The sequence below is a fragment of the Hermetia illucens genome, chromosome 4, assembly GCF_905115235.1.
Source record: "Hermetia illucens chromosome 4, iHerIll2.2.curated.20191125, whole genome shotgun sequence".
In the NCBI taxonomy this organism is placed as follows: domain Eukaryota; kingdom Metazoa; phylum Arthropoda; class Insecta; order Diptera; family Stratiomyidae; genus Hermetia; species Hermetia illucens.
The window spans coordinates 151,883,573-151,900,891 of NC_051852.1; the positions used below are offsets into that span (position 1 = coordinate 151,883,573).

At 43.3% G+C, this 17,319-nt stretch overlaps 1 protein-coding gene across 1 annotated transcript; it reads right to left on the minus strand.

Annotated features, from left to right (window-relative positions):
• Positions 1–1,615: 1,615 nt before the first annotated feature.
• Positions 1,616–12,886, minus strand: LOC119654120 (glucose dehydrogenase [FAD, quinone]-like). Its single transcript, XM_038059283.1, has 4 exons — positions 12,863–12,886; positions 3,439–3,609; positions 3,207–3,340; positions 1,616–3,148 (listed from the first exon to the last, which is right to left on the minus strand). The coding sequence occupies exons 2-4, from the start codon at positions 3,602–3,604 to the stop codon at positions 1,616–1,618; spliced, it is 1,833 nt and encodes a 610-aa protein (XP_037915211.1). The 5' UTR covers positions 3,605–3,609; positions 12,863–12,886.
• Positions 12,887–17,319: the final 4,433 nt, after the last annotated feature.

Here is a 17,319-nt window from a genome sequence, read left to right on the forward strand (position 1 = left end):
GATGTATGGGTCTGGCGGGATGATTCATCAAGAGGTTTACCATCCTTAGGCAGCAGTACCAACTTCTGTTTCTTTCATCCTGTTGGAAACATCCTCTCAGACATGCACGCTTCGAGCAACTCTGTCCGGTCTGGATTTCATGCCAATCTTAAGGGGCTTATTTGGTATTCTGTCTAGGTCTGGAACTTTACTGTCGCCTATTCTCCTGCAAATTTCCATTACCACACTTCTAAAAAGGTTTGCTCATCAAAAGCTTTTGCAAACCAGCTTGACATCTTTCTCGCTTTGGAGCATTATAGACTTCTGCCCTGTGGCTCCGTCCAATGTTCAAAGAGCATTGCCTAGTGATTGCTGTGAGTGTAGTCCTCGCCGACGTACTAGTGCATACCACGCATCAGTGCAGAGCTGACGAAGGTCAGGTCTACAATTGAGACAGATCCTCCCTTCCAAAAGGTGTTTACATCACGTTGAGCAGGACTACATCGAACTGCGCAAAAGTATCTAACGGACTGCGTCCACTTGCATTTGTTTCCTTACTACCCTACTCAAGAGCCCAAGCATTGAAGTCACTGGCAATCGCCGGTGGACTTCGCCCTCTTATGTCGAGAACAAAATTTTCCAGTATTTCCTCGAATTCAGACATTGCATTGGGGCGTAGCAGCTGTAAACATATTCATCACCTATTTCCGACCACATAAAGCCACTGGTTGCCGGTTTGACATTGCATGGATTCTCGACCATACCCCCATAACGCCACTCTTCCCACACTCTCTCTAGTGGCAGTTGCTATAAGGTTCACATATAATGACAATTTCCAGCTCCGGTTTGTTGGTAGTCTGCTCATGCAAATCCTGAGCGACCCTGCAATGATTGAGATTTATTTGAACAAATCCCATTTTCTCATTGCAATCAATACGTTCCTGAATTGCGAGCATTTATCAAGGGGGAATGGATGCCGCAATAATCACAACTCACAGATGTCTTGGAGCTGAGGCATCAACAAATGATCTTTACAACCACCTAAAGGACATTATCGTTGATACGGTCGCAAACATACTTGGTTCTATCCGCAAGAAAAGTGGGAATGGCTGGTTCGACGATGAATGTAAGCTAACAATGGAACGGAAGAATGCTTCCTACCGAGTAATGCTGCATTCTCAAAGAACGCGGGCACGCTCAGAGACTTACGACGATCTTCGTCGAGCGGAGAAAGGACTTCACAGACGGAAGAAGGAAGCTTGGAAGAATCAACAAATCTGTGAACTCGATAAGTACAGGGAGTAACCGGCGCGGAAGTTTTACCAAGAAGTCAGCAGGATGAAACCTTAAACACCTCGATGCTCACCCTGACAATCCCTACCTGAGATGGAGCGATGACGTACGTCAGGACGCCAGATAGCTTCTAGGAATATCGAATTGGTGGACCTCGGCGCAAAGCCGGGGTGTCTAAAGTTACTTACTAAGGCAGGCCTAGACCGTATACCGGTTATAGCGCCGTTGATGATTATGATGATTTTTACTTGAGCATCGTTTCTTCTAGGTATATCAACAAAACCATATTTTATTATTCAGATGGATACTTAAAGGCTATTCAGGATCAGCTATTTCTATTAATTCAATTGTTCCAGTCCTCCTTGATGAAATCAGCCCCTTTTTCTCCAATCACAGCTACAGTCGCCTGTATGTTGGCACTCACGATTTTCGGCATAATGCTAGCATCGATTACCCGTAGTCTTCCCACACCTTTAACTCGAAGTCTAGAGTCAACGACAGTTCCTTCATCTTCTATTGGCCCCATTTTGGCAGTACCAGTTGGATGATAAATTATGTTGTTGGTATGTCTTATGTAGCAATCCCAATATTCATCTGTGTCGAAACAGAAATCATCGCATTTGGGGTGGTTTATTCGGTAAAGTTCCATGCCGTACTTTCTAAAGATAGGTGTCTTCTCAAGTTTTATTCCGAGCCTGATTGCTTGACGAAGAAGCCTGACATCATCATACTCAGACAAATAATTTGGAAATATTTCCGGTTGATCAAGATAATCTGTACTTTTTAATTTGATGTATCCCTTCGACTTTGGATTTATTAGAACGAACATCATGGCCAGGATTTCAGTTTCTTGTACGTCGCCTTTAAAAAACTGTGGCAATGAGCCGAGTATTCCAAATTCGATTGGATTGGCATTCTTCTGGAACCAGAAATGGTGGATTTGTATTGAAGGGTATAATCCTGTTTCATTGCGGACATCTACGAAACCGGCTGCATCTAGCACATTTACACCGGAGAAATATCCTGATCGATGCATAAGGTAACTATATAATGTATCTTTAGATTGATTTGTATTTGTTTTAATTTTGAAAGGAAGCACAACAGTGACATGATCTTCAAGGTTTTCGCCGACTGGTAGATCACTTATTATGGGGATACCATAAGATTCTAGATGCTTTCGACTACCTATCCCAGACAACATGAGCAATTTCGGTGTCTCTATGGTGCCAGCACTCAAAATAATTTCTTTAGAGTTTTCCGCTGTCAACTGGTGACGAACGCTATCTTTATCGGTGTATACGGAAGTGACTGAATGAGCATTTTTATCTTTATCGAAATTGATTTTGGTGGCAACTGCATTTTTGACTACTACGAGGTTTGGTTTACTATTCTGTAGGAAAGCTTTGGCGGGTGTATTTCGTTGTCCATTTATTATCAAACCATTCATCAGTCCATAACCTAAATAATGTCCATCACGAAAATCATCAACAGATTCATACCCGCCTTCTTTGGCCGCGCGAATGATCAATCTTTTTATTTCTCGTAATCCTCCCTTAAATCGATCCACTACTAATGGACCTTTGGTTCCATGTGCATGATATTGATTCGGAGCTTTATAATCTTCCAATTTACGAAAATGCTCGAAAACATTATCCCATCCCCATGTTGGGTTTCCCATCTTTTCCCAATTTTCAAAATCTCTTCGGTTTCCTAGAATAAACAGCATAGCGTTATTAGCTGAGCAACCACCCAACATTTTTCCTCGCGCCCAGGGGCAAAAGCTTTTTGGAAAATCTAGGCATGACATGTAGTTAGGTTTCGTTGTATAGTTCCAGTCAACTCTAGCTCCTTCAATCTCATAAAGCATACCTGGAATCTTGAAAGAAACAGGACAATATTAGTGTGGGTATGGAAGGTGAATATGGATACCATACTTCTGATTCGGTAGGAGGATCATCCCCTGCTTCAATTAATAGAACTCGATAGTCTGGATTTTCACTAAGTCGTCCTGCGACTACGGAACCCGCTGTTCCACCTCCAATTACAATAAAATCGAAGATCTCGCTTCCTGTGGGGGATAGAAAATTGTATCAGTATGTGTATTTGAAGAAGGGGTTTATTGATTTTTTGTCATAATGTGATAAAGAGGGGTATTTTGATTATCACCTTTGTTAATATAATGAGGACCATAATCTTCAGGCCATTTTTGATAACCGGTGAGTCCACATTGAGCGGCTAATAATGTTTGTAGTAAAGTATTTATAGCAATATTTGCTGGACCAAGGCTATGTGCTGCGCACTGGGGGTTAAGTGCGTCGATTGAAACGTTCATCTTCCCTGCAAACAAGTATAAAGCGAATATGTAATGTCGGTTGTATCCAATATAAAAATATTTCTTGATCAAATAAATCAACGAAGATCATAAATGAAACGATGCGAAATGTTAACCCCAATTCCTTTGATGGTTTGAAAAGGAAACGTTTGAATTTCCTAATACTGACACCAAAAGTGACCCAGTTGAAATATAAGATCAGAGGAATGGAAACTAAAAGATGGTTTCCTATTTGAGTTTTAAACAAATGCATCCCTGTGGTTCGTTATGCTATGTACTATGTATAGGTTACCGCGAATATTTGGAGAAAACTAATAGAATCTCCGGCCACCCAAGAGGGCCACTTACTTTGTCGTGGTGGGAGAGTTTAGTAAAGAAAATTCTTTGGAGAACTGAAATGAAATCTGAAGCTGAGTGGTAATTAAACCTCTGGGGTTTGATTACCATGTAGAGGAAAAAATGCCTTCCGACAAATCATCTGGAGTTGGAGCAAGATCCAGGGAAAGAAATTGACCGGGGAATTCGTGGCCAAAAGTAAACCGAATGGGTACCGGCCTTTTGATGGTTCCACCTCGTAGACCAGCAAAGGGAGCTAGGTTAGCAACGGTTGAGACTGCATGCGGAATTAAGGCTACCTGCCCCTCAACGATATGTGGGAAGGTGTACTCATTTATTGAGCTGCTATTGTTCAACTATGAACAGGGAGTCACTACGTTTGTGGTAGTGTTCATGGGTTATTTTTAGAACCTTTGTAGGTCTTATCTTATTGGCTACAAAAGTGATAGAGAAGAATTTGGAAAGTCTTGTATATGGTTCTATTGGATAGGGATAAAATTTAGATACCCGGTCTATTTCAAATCTTTTTTAAGAGTCGTCTGCAATGACTGTGACCTAATTATAACGGAAGCTATTAATGTTAGAAAAGTAGTATTTACTGATTCACGTACAATAGAAAGATCAGTTCCCTTTTATAGAATATAACAAGCTGGGAAAGGTATCAACAAAAGACTCAGAAAGCCAGCCGCCAAGCAGGCTTCCAGTCGTCGATATACCTCGACTGCAGTGCCTCGGTGATGCAGAACTTCGGCCACTGCTACAGGCAGCTTAGAAGCGTTTAAACCAAACACTCAGTGTTTAAACCAAACACTCGCTCCCTAGAATACCCATAACAAAAACGGAGAAGGATGTGCTCAAAGGAGAACAGTAGCAAAAGCAGTAGTGATGCCAACCGCAACCAAGCGTAAGGGGTTAGGTGAGGCTTCTCAGAATCTAGAACCGGACCCATTCCGGAGAAAATCTCAACGATTATGAGATCACTTCCAATATCCAAAGCGGGAAAATAAATGGGCTAAAGGAACCCCGTCAATATCTTAAAATGTGCGGAAAGAAGAATGGAGGTTGTGGAACAGAAGCCCGACCTGGAAGAGTCATACATCATTTTGGTGGGAGCGAAAAAGTTTGAGTTATAGGAATTTATCGAAGGTAAACACGGCTTTATTAAGCGTAGTTCCACTGCCTACAACCTGCTTCACTTTACCTTTACTTTGTCGCCAAATGTCTAAATTTACGGCAAGAAGTAGATACCATTTACACTGATTTCGCTTAAGCCAAACAAGATCCAAACTCTCGTCTCTAAGCGTTTCTATACTACTTGTTTTATGGCTTGTCTCTTACCTTTCCAACCGATTCTGCCGCACCTCTTTTGACGGCTGCACTCCCCGCTTCTTCCCGTCCTCTGGTGTCCCACAGGGATCTATTCTGGGCCTTTTGTTAATTTTATTTTTCATTAATGACCTTCCCTCTCTTCTTACTTGTCCCTGTTTGCTCTATGCAGACGACATTAAGCTGTTTTCCGCTATATCGTCACCTATCGACTGTGTTTCCCTTCAATCTAACCTAAACACTCTGGTTCGTCGGTGCTCGACAAATAGTTTAGCGCTGAACATCGGAAAGTGTCACTTTATGTGCTACTCCCTAAAATCCTCATCCACTTCTTTCTCCTACTCTCTTAACGGACATTCCTTATCCTGAATTCAATTCCACTGAAGACCTCGCAGTCACTTTCGACAATAAACTCCGCTTTGACACCCATTGCCTCGAAGTCACCAATCGAGCAACAAAATTGTCAGGCTTTATACTGCGTTCCTCCTCTGCTTTTGACTCCATCCAACCCTCCTTAGCTCGCTTCAATTCTCTCGTGAGGAATACCCTCGAGTACTGCCCCGTGATCTGATCACCCTCCTCCAACTGTGAATATCTTACCCTTGAAAATGTGCAACGTAAATTCACAGGTTCCCTCTTCTTTAAGAAAGCACCAAAATTATTCCTTCGACGGTCACGCAGTCAAAGCAGGTGACACCCAATATCGCATACGCATAAATAGGAAGAGAAAAAATCCGAGAAAAGGAAGACAAGGAATTCCGCAGATTTCCCAAAAAAAAAAAGGCGGATCATCCGCTTTGAAATCTTGAAATTGTGGCGTGCGGGAAAATAATGACTAGAATATTAGCACCACCAAGGGGGCCGATGTCTGATCAAATGGTACACGATGGTTGAACTATGATTAAACCAAAAAAGCAAAAAAGCAAAAAAGGAGAAAATGAGGATCCTTCCCGAAGCAATCATCATTTTAAGCACAGGTAGTATGTCCCACGCAGGCATACTAGGAAGGATGAAAGCTCACCATAAACTCAAAGACTTGGAGGAAATGTACGCAGGATGCTGAGGAACCGAAAGGGAGTTGAGAAGGTCCGAAGAGAACAAAGCCAAGGGTTTCCGCAGTCAAATTAAAAATTTACTTGAAGAAAGTGCCGTGCATGATCAAAAGTATGAGATCGGTATACAGCGCAACGATCTAGATGAGGTCAAGCTGCTAGATGTCGAGAAGGTCCATATTGGCTGGGTAATCAGTCACCTTAGAGAGCGAATCTCGTTGAAAAGATGCTTCAAGTGTGGCTTGTGCGGACACCTGGTGAGAGCAGTCGCAAGTGCGGTTAATTGGTCTCACCGATGCAGACGTTGTGGAGAAACAAATAGGTCACATTGCTACGGAATGTTACAAGGATCCCAAAATGCATGTTGTGTGATGAAAAGGAGGGCCTAGATAGCGGGTATATTACTGGAAACGGCAAGTTTCCTGAGTTCAAAAAGGCGGTAAATCCAGTAGGAAAGTGAGATTGTACCAAATCAACCTCAATCACTGTAAGGTCGTGCAAGACCTGGTCTCGCAGACCACCCACAAATCCGAGGTCGTAGCCAAAGTAGATACTTGATCCCATTTCAAAAAACAGCCAGACATCACAACGGTGAAATTAAAGATAAGAAGTGAACAGGGTGGTGAGGAGAATTGGTTTATTTTCCCTATGACCAGGACGAAGTTCCTAGTGGAGCAGTCATAAGAGCTAGACAAATAAGCGAAGAGTAAAGACATGGGTTTATTGAGAAAGTTCCTAGGCGATCCAGACTATATAATAGAATATCTACTAAGGATCGAACTACAGGTCTTGAACTTGTCAACTTGTGTGGCAAGGCGCAGAGAACAGATTGGGTGATGTATGTATAAACGAATGCTGAGTTTTCGTGTTAAGACCTCGGCGAAAGGTATAAAACTCATTCCCAGAATTGAGAAAACAACTCAGAGGGTCACAGCTAGTAAGAGAGAACTTTTCGAAAAGAGCTGTTCATTCAGTACGCCAAAGTAGAGCAACATACACGACAATGGTACTCCTCAACAGAGCTAGGAAATCGGATTTAGCTGTTGGGTGAAATCGATACAACCAGGCTCAAGAAGCTCTGCAGTAGAGTATCAGTATGGGAGGATCCTTTTTAAAATTTGCAGCCACTGACTAGGTAACCTAGGTTGATAGAGCGGGAAGTATCAGGTAGTTTCATATTAAATATCAAATTTCCTGTCAAGTCTTAAGAGTGCTTCCATGGTAAACAGACGTGTTTGGTAAAATTCCCCTTTAAATTCGATGTAGAACTATGTAACTCACTCTTTCCACTTTTCCACCAAATTTCATGTGAATCGCTGCAACCATCTTCGAGAAAAATGCGTGAGACGGACAGACAGACAGACGTAAGCTCTGTCCTTTTATACGGGGCACCAGTATGGGTGTCGGTGATAGAAATCGGAGAAAATCGTAGACAACTTCAAGCTGTATATCGGTTAAGCGTTCTCCGAACATGAGGCGCCTACCGAACAACATTCTGTGAGGCAGCATGCGTGATGGCGGAGATGGTCCCGGTGGATATTCTAACTGATGAAGCAAGTTTTCTGTCCGAGAATCAGGAAGTGGGCCTAAACACGCAAAGTGAGCGTATGCTGTCATTGGCTGCATGGCAAACAGCATGGGACCAGGAGGGGAGTGGCCGGTGGACACACTGGCTTATTCCAGACATAAGTATATGGATTATGCGGAGCTGCGGTTCCGGGGAGGATGAGTTTCGATTTGACTCAGTTCTTAACCGGGCACGGTGGATACAGGAGTTACCTCTATAGGTTCGGTCTAGATGAATTGTCCGATTGTCTTATGTGTGAGGGTGGAGTCGAAAATGCAGAACACGTTTTCTTCGCCTGCCCAAGGTTTAAAAGTTGAAGGAGAAAGCTTGAAACAGAGCTATTGCCCGTTTAAGGTTGGAAAATCAGATAAGGTACATAGTGCGCTCAAATACAGCATGGGGCGTGGTAGTCGCAATGCTGAAATGGATCCATCAGTAGCTAAAAGGAGCAGAAGCGCAGCCCAGACATAAATGGGAAGCTACTGCAATTAACGGCAGCAGCTCGTTTAGAGTGAACAGCTAAGAACTAAACAGCGCGAAGTCCCGTGGGGAGAGTGTGGAGAAAGTATGTGAGGTATTAGTCAGTAAGAGTTCGGCAAGCGTGCCCTAGATTCCAGTTGCGTATCCATGATGGATTCCCCCAGTCAAAAAAAAGACAGACAGACACTTAAAGTGGATAAATTTTCAGAAACTACAATATTATAATTTCACTTTTGTAAATTATGTAAATTACTGCAAACAGTGGAGGAAGCAGAGGCTCCCGGTGGGCGTCGCACTGACAAAATGGCCAGTGGGGAGTCGCCATTGGTATCTTTTAGCGCGAGTGACCACAAGCGGAGCGCTAAATTAGTGTGATCACCGCTAGCGAATTCGGCGGAAAACGCATGTTGGGCCAAAAGATTTACTGCTGAAGCCGAGGGTGACGCATTCACGAGGCTCGGGTTGATGATCAAGAATCTAATTAATCAACGTAATAACGTACACCGTGCGATTAAAGATCAGATGCGTTCTATCAGGGCAATATACTTCAAGGCCAAAGAGGACGCGAAAACAGGTGCAGAAGGAATAGTGCCGGTAAGCCAACAAAAATCGATGCTTGCTGTAGCAACCCAAACCTCGCAAAAGACATCTCTTTCAAAGAAGCTCTTTGGCAAAGAACTCTTATAAAGTGAAAAAGATATTTCGGAAACTCGGAACAAACGACAACTAGGTCCAAATGAAGAATACAATCTCCCCAACGAAAAGCGAAAAGGAAACAAGTCGGGTAACCGGAAGCTAGACGCTTCAGGTATGAAAGGTTTTATGTATTTCTTTTATGAAGAGAGATAGAGAGATTTCTTTGATAAAGTGTCCCATTAGCATGTAGTACGTAAAATATGCATATATTATGTGAAAATATCCACTTTCAAGTGATATTGACATTCATAGCCTTGAATTCGCAGAGAAGTGACAGCTTTGATCTAGTATAACTTTGTTAGTAATAGTGCGATTTTCACCAAATTTGGTAGGATCATGCTCTATGCTGTAGCCTACGCTGCCATTTTATGATTCTAGGATGAACTTAAGGGGGTTTTCCTGTCAATTACTAAAAATTATAGTAATGTACTATTATTAACTTTATTTGAAGAGGTATCGGTATGGAGGGTATTTTGGAGCCTAGGCACCATATAGTGGCAGCCTCTTGATTTTTTTTCGGATTTTTCGGTTGAGTAGTTTCTGAGAATGGGTCCGTTAAAGAAATGACCACTTTCAACTCTTCGCACTCCCCACCTTTCCAACAAATGCCAAACCTAAGGCCGGCTTCGAAAAGTACTAACCAAGACCTTCAATTTGATACCGCACATATTTGGAGGTAGGTGAATGCATTTACGCACAGAGTGTTGGATTCCTGCAACGGTATGCTGTCAGGCTACCAACTCAACACCTCAATATCGTCAGATAGCTAGCCTGGAACCGTTTGCCACATTACTTCGGGCTAGCTCCCGATCTTCGCCGCCCTGCAGAGCCTTCAAATTAGGGGTTCTCCTATCACCAAACGGAAGGAGAGAAGAGGAAGGCAACTGTCGGTTCAAGGAACCTCTGCTGTCCGGCCCCTCCACCGATCGAGCTCTATCTTCTTTGCAATGAGAAGAGCCCGAACGTAATGCACAATACGGCTTCACCTGTCAGCGCATCAGTATCTTCTCGATAATGTTGGCTGGAGAGAGATCCCCGGCGTTTAAATAGAGCTGCTGACGAATCTCATCCCACTTTCCACAAGAAAAAAGGTGTAATGGATGTCGTCCACAACTCTATCGCAAAACACACAATGAGGAGATGGTGCCTTTCCTGTCTTATGCAGGTAAGACTGAAAATGTCCACGCCTACCTAGGAGCTAGGTAAGGAAATAATCATTCTCACCATGTTTTCGATTCAGCCACACTTCTAAATTGCTAATAGCCCGCGCAGTCCATCTGCCTCTAGTTTAATTTGCCAAGAGAGTTGTCATTCAACTAATGTACGTTACCGTTCTTCATGAGATTGAGACAACACTGAAAAACGTTATCTCAAAACACCGAATCCAGACAAAGCCCTCCTCTTGGCCTTGGACAAGAACCTTAAGGTGGGTGCCTGCCAGACGGCAGCTGGCAGCGGTACCGGATATGTCGGGGTGAGGTAAGTGCCCCTTGAATGCCAACGCACATCCCCCTCGCGTACTCGCCTTTCTGAGCTGGTTCCTCTATCTTTGAAACTAATGGGTGAAGAGCAGACTCAAATAATTTTCCTTGTTAGTAAGCATACTAGTTTTCATTTAGTAGGTGCGATCTTAGCACCTTCTCCCGAATGTGACGTTCAACCAGTCTCTTCATGATTTGTCTGAAGTTCTTTGGATTTGAATAGGCATCTTTCCCAGGCTTCGGTATGAAGACTACCCTAACTTTCTGCCAAGAGGACGTGCCTTTTTCCAAGACATCTTCGAAAAATATTTCCAAGAAGTTGTTCTAAGTGGTCTATTCGCTTCTTTAGCATCGCTGGATAGATGCCATCCATGCCAGGTGCTATGAAGTGTTGAAAGGATAGTATAGTAACTCTCGCCTTTTCATTGGTAATAACCTTTTTTGCAGTGTCCTAATTCGCCTTGCAACACCTTCATGTTGAAAGGTTTGCAGAAACCGCCAATTCAATTCCTTCCTGTACTTCCAAGAGAATCTGTATAGACTGAACTCTAGTACCATCCGGGTTTCTAAAAGACTCCAACTTGGCCGACTCATTCTTATTAAGGACTCTGAAAAGCAAATTTGACCCGCCTTCGGGCACGATTTAAAAGTCGCCTGGTTGATTTCTTGAGTCTTTGAAGTTCTCGGTTCCACCATGGAACCGTTTTGCCGCGTTGGCATTTGGTGGACTTACTATTATTTCTTCTCACTGTTTCTACCTCTTTTAGATGTTCTGTAAATTTTTTGGTCACTTATCTTTTAGTTTGTCCTACGTAAACCTTTGGACATTCAGAGAGATACCTTGTATATTGTGCTCATTTCCGATATTTGTTTTGAATCTTTCGGATCTAATCGGATAGTTGGTCTTATAATTTGCTTCTTTTCGCTCAGTCTACCTTCCGTGGATTCCAAAATGAAGCGAATAGAGGTGGATCAATGTCCATTATGAATGCGTCTGTCTTATATGTCGTTCGATATCCACCAGAAGGGATGCCACCATTATGTCGATGACTTATCGCCTGGTCACATTTAATGAAGAGGGTTTACTGCGCCAATTGAGAACTTGCAATTCAGTCCCTACTAGATATTCTAATAGTCTGGAAAAATCCACGGTAGGTGATTAGAATTTCCTCAACAAATATTATGGGATTTTAGGATTGTATCCTGGTGTTATATGTATGGCTTAATTCTTGGTATATTGGGTAGCTCTAATGAGGGTCCCATAATAAGCAGAGCACTTATAGCTCCGTTGACTTTTTGTGGTTAATTCAATCGTTGTGATAAATACGGTCAGGATTAGCACGTACAGCTTGCAAATCTCAAGGTCGTTGAAGAGCTAGCAATCCGCTTGCTCGTGACCATTTTAACATCTGGTTCAGGGACGCCACTAGTAAGGAAAGTTCTGTTCGGCATATCAGCATCCAAGCAGTGGTGTTGAAATTATTCCAGACATCTTTAAGTCAGAGAAAGCACTTACTAATAAAGGCAGCTCAGTGACTTTTATTCTGAGCTAGTCGTGCACTCACCCACACATTGTTGCGCGAATCGTTCGTACTTTCGTCGCGAAAAAATGACTGCAAAATGTTACGGTATCCACCTATATGATGCCTTGCGATGATGCAGTCCTTACAGCTAGGAAAAGTTGATTTTAAAACAGTTGATCTGTTCACTATCGAAATCTAATGGGTTGCTATCGTCATACAAGTAAAGGCCGAACCTTCACTGCTGTTATTTGGATTGACGAGTTGGGATCGTCCGAAGACCACAAAACTTCGGTTCAACCCTTAGCTGCAAGTGCCTCAGGCGATCGTATCATTGGTTTAATTGCTATTTCGCTTCATGCTTCACCTTTAGTTCACCTAAGTATTTTCCTTGCTGAGCTTCCTTACCATAATCGCCGCACGTACTTGCCGAGGAAGAGGCTGTAGCACCTGCTTTCCGGGACGTCAAACTACCCAGCCCTTCATTCAAACTGAAGGCCGTAGCTAGTATTAGATTCTGCTAGTTGTAATAAGTTAATTTAAGGAAGCGTTCAGGATAGAGTGAGTTTTATGACACAGATTTCGTGTAGGGCTATGATTATGTTTTCTGGTGTTTGGGTATTTGGATTCGTGAAACCACTCACTAATGAAGGTATTTCATTTGACACTCGCAGGGTTATATTCGTAAACTCTACGCAGGATAATGCTATTCACTGCATGCGCACATAATCTGAGGAGCTGAGGGAATGAATGAATTTATCTATTTGAAGGTCGAATACACTTAGCATCTGGGTACTTACGAGACTAACCACTTTTAACTTGTGTTCATGAAAAGAACTTATGTACTGACATGATTTCCTCTCTACGATAATATATTTAAACTAAATTAAATCAGCGTCTTATCTTAGAACTAATTCACCGCGGAAAATTTCATAATCACTTTTCTTGAATCTGGTTAAACAATAATACAATTAGGGGCTATTTCGACTACGTGATTTTCAATAAGCAATGTTGCAAAAGAACATGACAGGCGTTACATTGTTGCAGAATATCCATTTTATTGGTGTTGTTAGTAAAGTCAGCTCCCCAACCGATGAAGTTGGTTTAAGAAAATCTATCAGTTATTTTGTTTTGCATAAAGTTCCATTTTCGTTTCAAAAGTTTTCTTTTTATTCGAGGGATGCAGTTTGTTGGGAACCAGCTGTCGTTACCACCAGCTAACGCTGTCCTCCAGAATAGAGACAAGTAGCTCGGTAACTACCGTGGCCATACGGGTGCCGCCGTTTCGACGTAGGAGCCCGGCAGAATGGTTCCTCCAACTCGAGGCCCAATTCCACTTACTGACAGAGACCGTGCGTCAAGTCAACTACTGCGTGTCATCCTGGCACGTACGGATTCGGGGTCTCCGGACATGTTAGCTGCCACCGCTGACAAAATTCATGAGGTCTACTTGCGATCCATGGCTGGTGAAGTGCCTCGCGACAATTCATGCCAAGTGGCTCAGATGCAGTAGATGATGGCAATATTAGCAGCTACCGTCTCTGAGTTGGCAGAGGTCGTTGGTGTTTTACGTTCGAGGAATAGGATTAGATCAAGGTTTAGATATGTCTCCCGAAATGGCGGTTGGATAGTAGGTCGTCGGGACCTTCGAGTACCATCGTGTCAACCCCCGCTACCCCTTTCTCTTCCAAATATTAGTAGTTTCTCTGAGCCCATTAAGCATGGTGTGCAAAGACACATCAACACTATCGGTTCCCCCATTTTTTCTAACGTGCTGGGTGCACCACCGCAGAAGCTCTTAATTGCGCGGAAAGCGTTCGAAGAACTTCTTAAGCAGGGTATTTGCAGGTCTTCAGACAGTTGTCGTAATGGGAATGGAGACCTTGTGGCGATTATAGACGTCTGACCGTTCAGATGATTCCAGACCGTTACCCCTTCCCACTCATCCACGATTTTGGACACTCTGTCTCAAACTGCCTTATTTTCCCGATTTTGGACTTAGTCAAGGCATACCATCAGATACCTGTAGCAAACTTTTTAGAGATTCGTGCGCTGTGAAACCTCAACTTCTGTTTTGTATATTTGGATGATGTTCTGGTTGCGACTTCCTTTTTGCCCGATCATTTAGATCACCGGTGCATTTTTCAACATCTCCTTGATCTCGGTCTAGTACTTAACATTGAAAAGTGCAAATTCCTATAATTGCAGCTGGAATTCCTCGGTTACCTGATTACCATTGAAGGCATCGAACCGGACTCGGACAAGGTGCAAATGATTTTGAGTTTCCCGCTTTCGGAAACTGTTAAGGACCTGAGAAGGTTCTTGGGCGTGCTAACCTTCTATCGTCGTTTCTTACCAAAGGCTGCCCACCATCAATGGATCCTTAATGCCTTCTTATCTGGGCCGAAAACCAAAGACTCCTGTCTTATTGTGTGCTTTCCAGAGACTATTCAGGCGTTTGGGACTACCAAGCAACAGCTGGTGGATGGATTCTACACTTCTGGTATTCTCTTACCAAGATGCACCCCTAGCCGTACTCGTCGATGCCTAAGATATTGCCTTAGGTGCTACTTCCCCAAAAAGCGAATTATATTTGGAAGCTTCTTCTCCAAACAGCTCAATCCCACCGAACGGGACTACAGTACTTATGAGCGTGAGTTATTAGCTGTGTACCTGGCAATTAAATACTTCCGGTATTCTCTTGAAGGCAGGCCACTTTTGCCTCAAAACAAAACCCCGACAAAGCATCCCCTCACCAACTTGGGCACTTGAGCTTTATCAGTTCACTTCCGACATTCAGCAACTGTCTGGAAAAGATAACGTGGTTGCTGATGCTTTGTCACGTGTTGCAGAGGTCAAGATCGCTGCCACCGTTGATTTTCCGGCAATCGCCGAGGCGCAGAATAACGACGTAGTTCTTCAGAGCTTGAGGACCAACTACAAATACAAATTTAAGTAGTTTCCTACCTTCGATTTCCGGAAGGAAGTATTCCATGCCGTTTACGATCTGACGTATCTAGGCATTCTGACAACGAGTCAGTTAGTCACCGTGAAGTATTTCTGGTCGTTCATGAACAAGGACATTAATTATTGTGTCAGACAGTATATCGTATGCCAGAAAGGCAAGACTACAAAGCATGTGACGAAAGAGGTAGGAGTGTTCCTTCAGTCCATCAAGCGTTTCTACACAAACCACATCTATATCATTGCTTCTTTGTAAGACTTGCGGTTTCAAATATTGCCTCACAATCATCAATAGGTTCACCTGGTGGCCCGAGGCGATCTCTGAAAGAAATTACTGCACAATCTTGTGCAGAGGCACTCGGTTGAGAACGGATTCCCCGCTTTGGTGTGTCGGGGATTGCAGTTTGAGTCCCCTCTTTTCTCAGAGCTGGGCAAACTTCTCGATTTTAAACGCCATCGGACAACCGCGTATTACCGGCATTCCAATGGGATGCTCGAAAGGTGGCAGAAGACACTGAAGACCGCTATAATAGCATTTGATCTAGAGATACATCGAAGTTCCTCCTTTCTTCCACAAACCCTGTGAATTGGAAGGATACGTGCGTGGTCTTTCGGAGTTAAATCGCAGTTTGGACAATGGCCGGTGAGAAACTAGTCTTTCGGCTTTATTCGCTTCCGATAAAGGAGAGATGGATTCGATATCATATATGTTCGTCAAACGCCAAGATTTTCAGTTAATGCGCTTGGTGATGAGGTCCGCTTCCGCGAGCGTCAGTTCAGCAAACCGTGAGACACGCAGAAACAACGAACTCTAGAGGTCCATACCAGAGTTATGGCAGAGCGTTTGGTCTCGCAATTAGCTTTCAACAATGGCAGCGAAATAGGTGGGAGCCCCAATCGAGACCAGGGACTTCTGTATACAGCCCCAATTGGCCGGATTGAATGTAGTTTTCATGTGTAAGGTTACTAATACGCAATGTTTGCTGGTTCTACCCTTTCCATGAATTGCATTTTCGGCCAAGCCAATAACCAATTTGATGGCATCAGTGGTGGATCTGGTTTTACGGAAGTCATGCTATCGACCTGAGAGGCCTCTTTGGCTCACACCGACCCGGGCACATTTATTTTAGATCACCCGCTCCAGCATTTTTCCATGGTGTCTACAAGACAAGAATTGTAGTCACATCCAGAGTTCTCTGAACGGTGTCAGCGCCTCTTTCTAGCTGGGGGAATAACCCCTGGATGATTTTCAACAAGAGACTAGGATACGCGATCTGCGGTGGCACATTTATCGAAGGCCGGGTAGATTATTATTTCACCAGAAGTTGGGTATTCCATCGGGGAATGTGCACCTCCTAGGCAATGGCGCGTCACATGTTTTAGAATGGATTGTGTAAAATGGAGAGTTTTTCCGTGGGACCACTAGCCTTAGTAAGTTAGTCTAGTTACACTTCCATGAAGGTTTGTCAATGCAGTATTTCTGCGGACCAGCATGATGTCCTTCTTAGCTTTGGATATGTTATTTGCCTACCGTGTGACTGTCTTCTTAGCTCAAAGATACCACGCGCCAGTGCAGGGATAACATAGGTTAGGTCTACGATTAAAGCGCACTCTTTTTCCTGAAAAGTGCTTACATTACCTCATTGGTCAGAACAATATCTAACTAGGAAAAGACCTCTAACAGACTTCGGCCCTCTGCGTTATTGTTTCAGCTTCCCCATTCCAGGCTCACACAATAAAATTACTGGGAATCATCTTTGGACTTCGTTTTCTTGCGTTGTGAGCAAAGTTGTCCAACATCTCTTGAAACTCAAGCAATGTGAAACTGAACGGGGCAACAGCTGTACACGTACACGACCCTAATTTTTTTCCACACAAAGTCACCAGCCGATTAGCTTCTCTCACATTGTATAGTTTGCCGAAGGCAAGCCGATATTGTCACTTCATCGGTCGAGTCTGTGAACCGCTTTCCGCAGACTTACAATGGATTCTTCACTCAGTTCCTCCAACTTACATTGGTCTTTCAGCACGGTGCAAATTTATCATCTCGATGTTACTTGGTTGAGATCCTTGCACTGTATATAAATCTCATATTTCTGGGCCCGCACCGTAACATTCTCCCCAAGCGAGTTCTGAACTTGGTTATGAAAGTCATCAGTTTTGCTCAAGCTGGATTTTTTTCAGCTCAAACATGAGGTCACCTTTCTGGGTCTTTGGGATTTAGCTGACATTTCTGTCTAGATTTTTTAAAGTCGGGTTCAGCTTTGAGGTTTTTTAGTATCTCCTCGTGCGA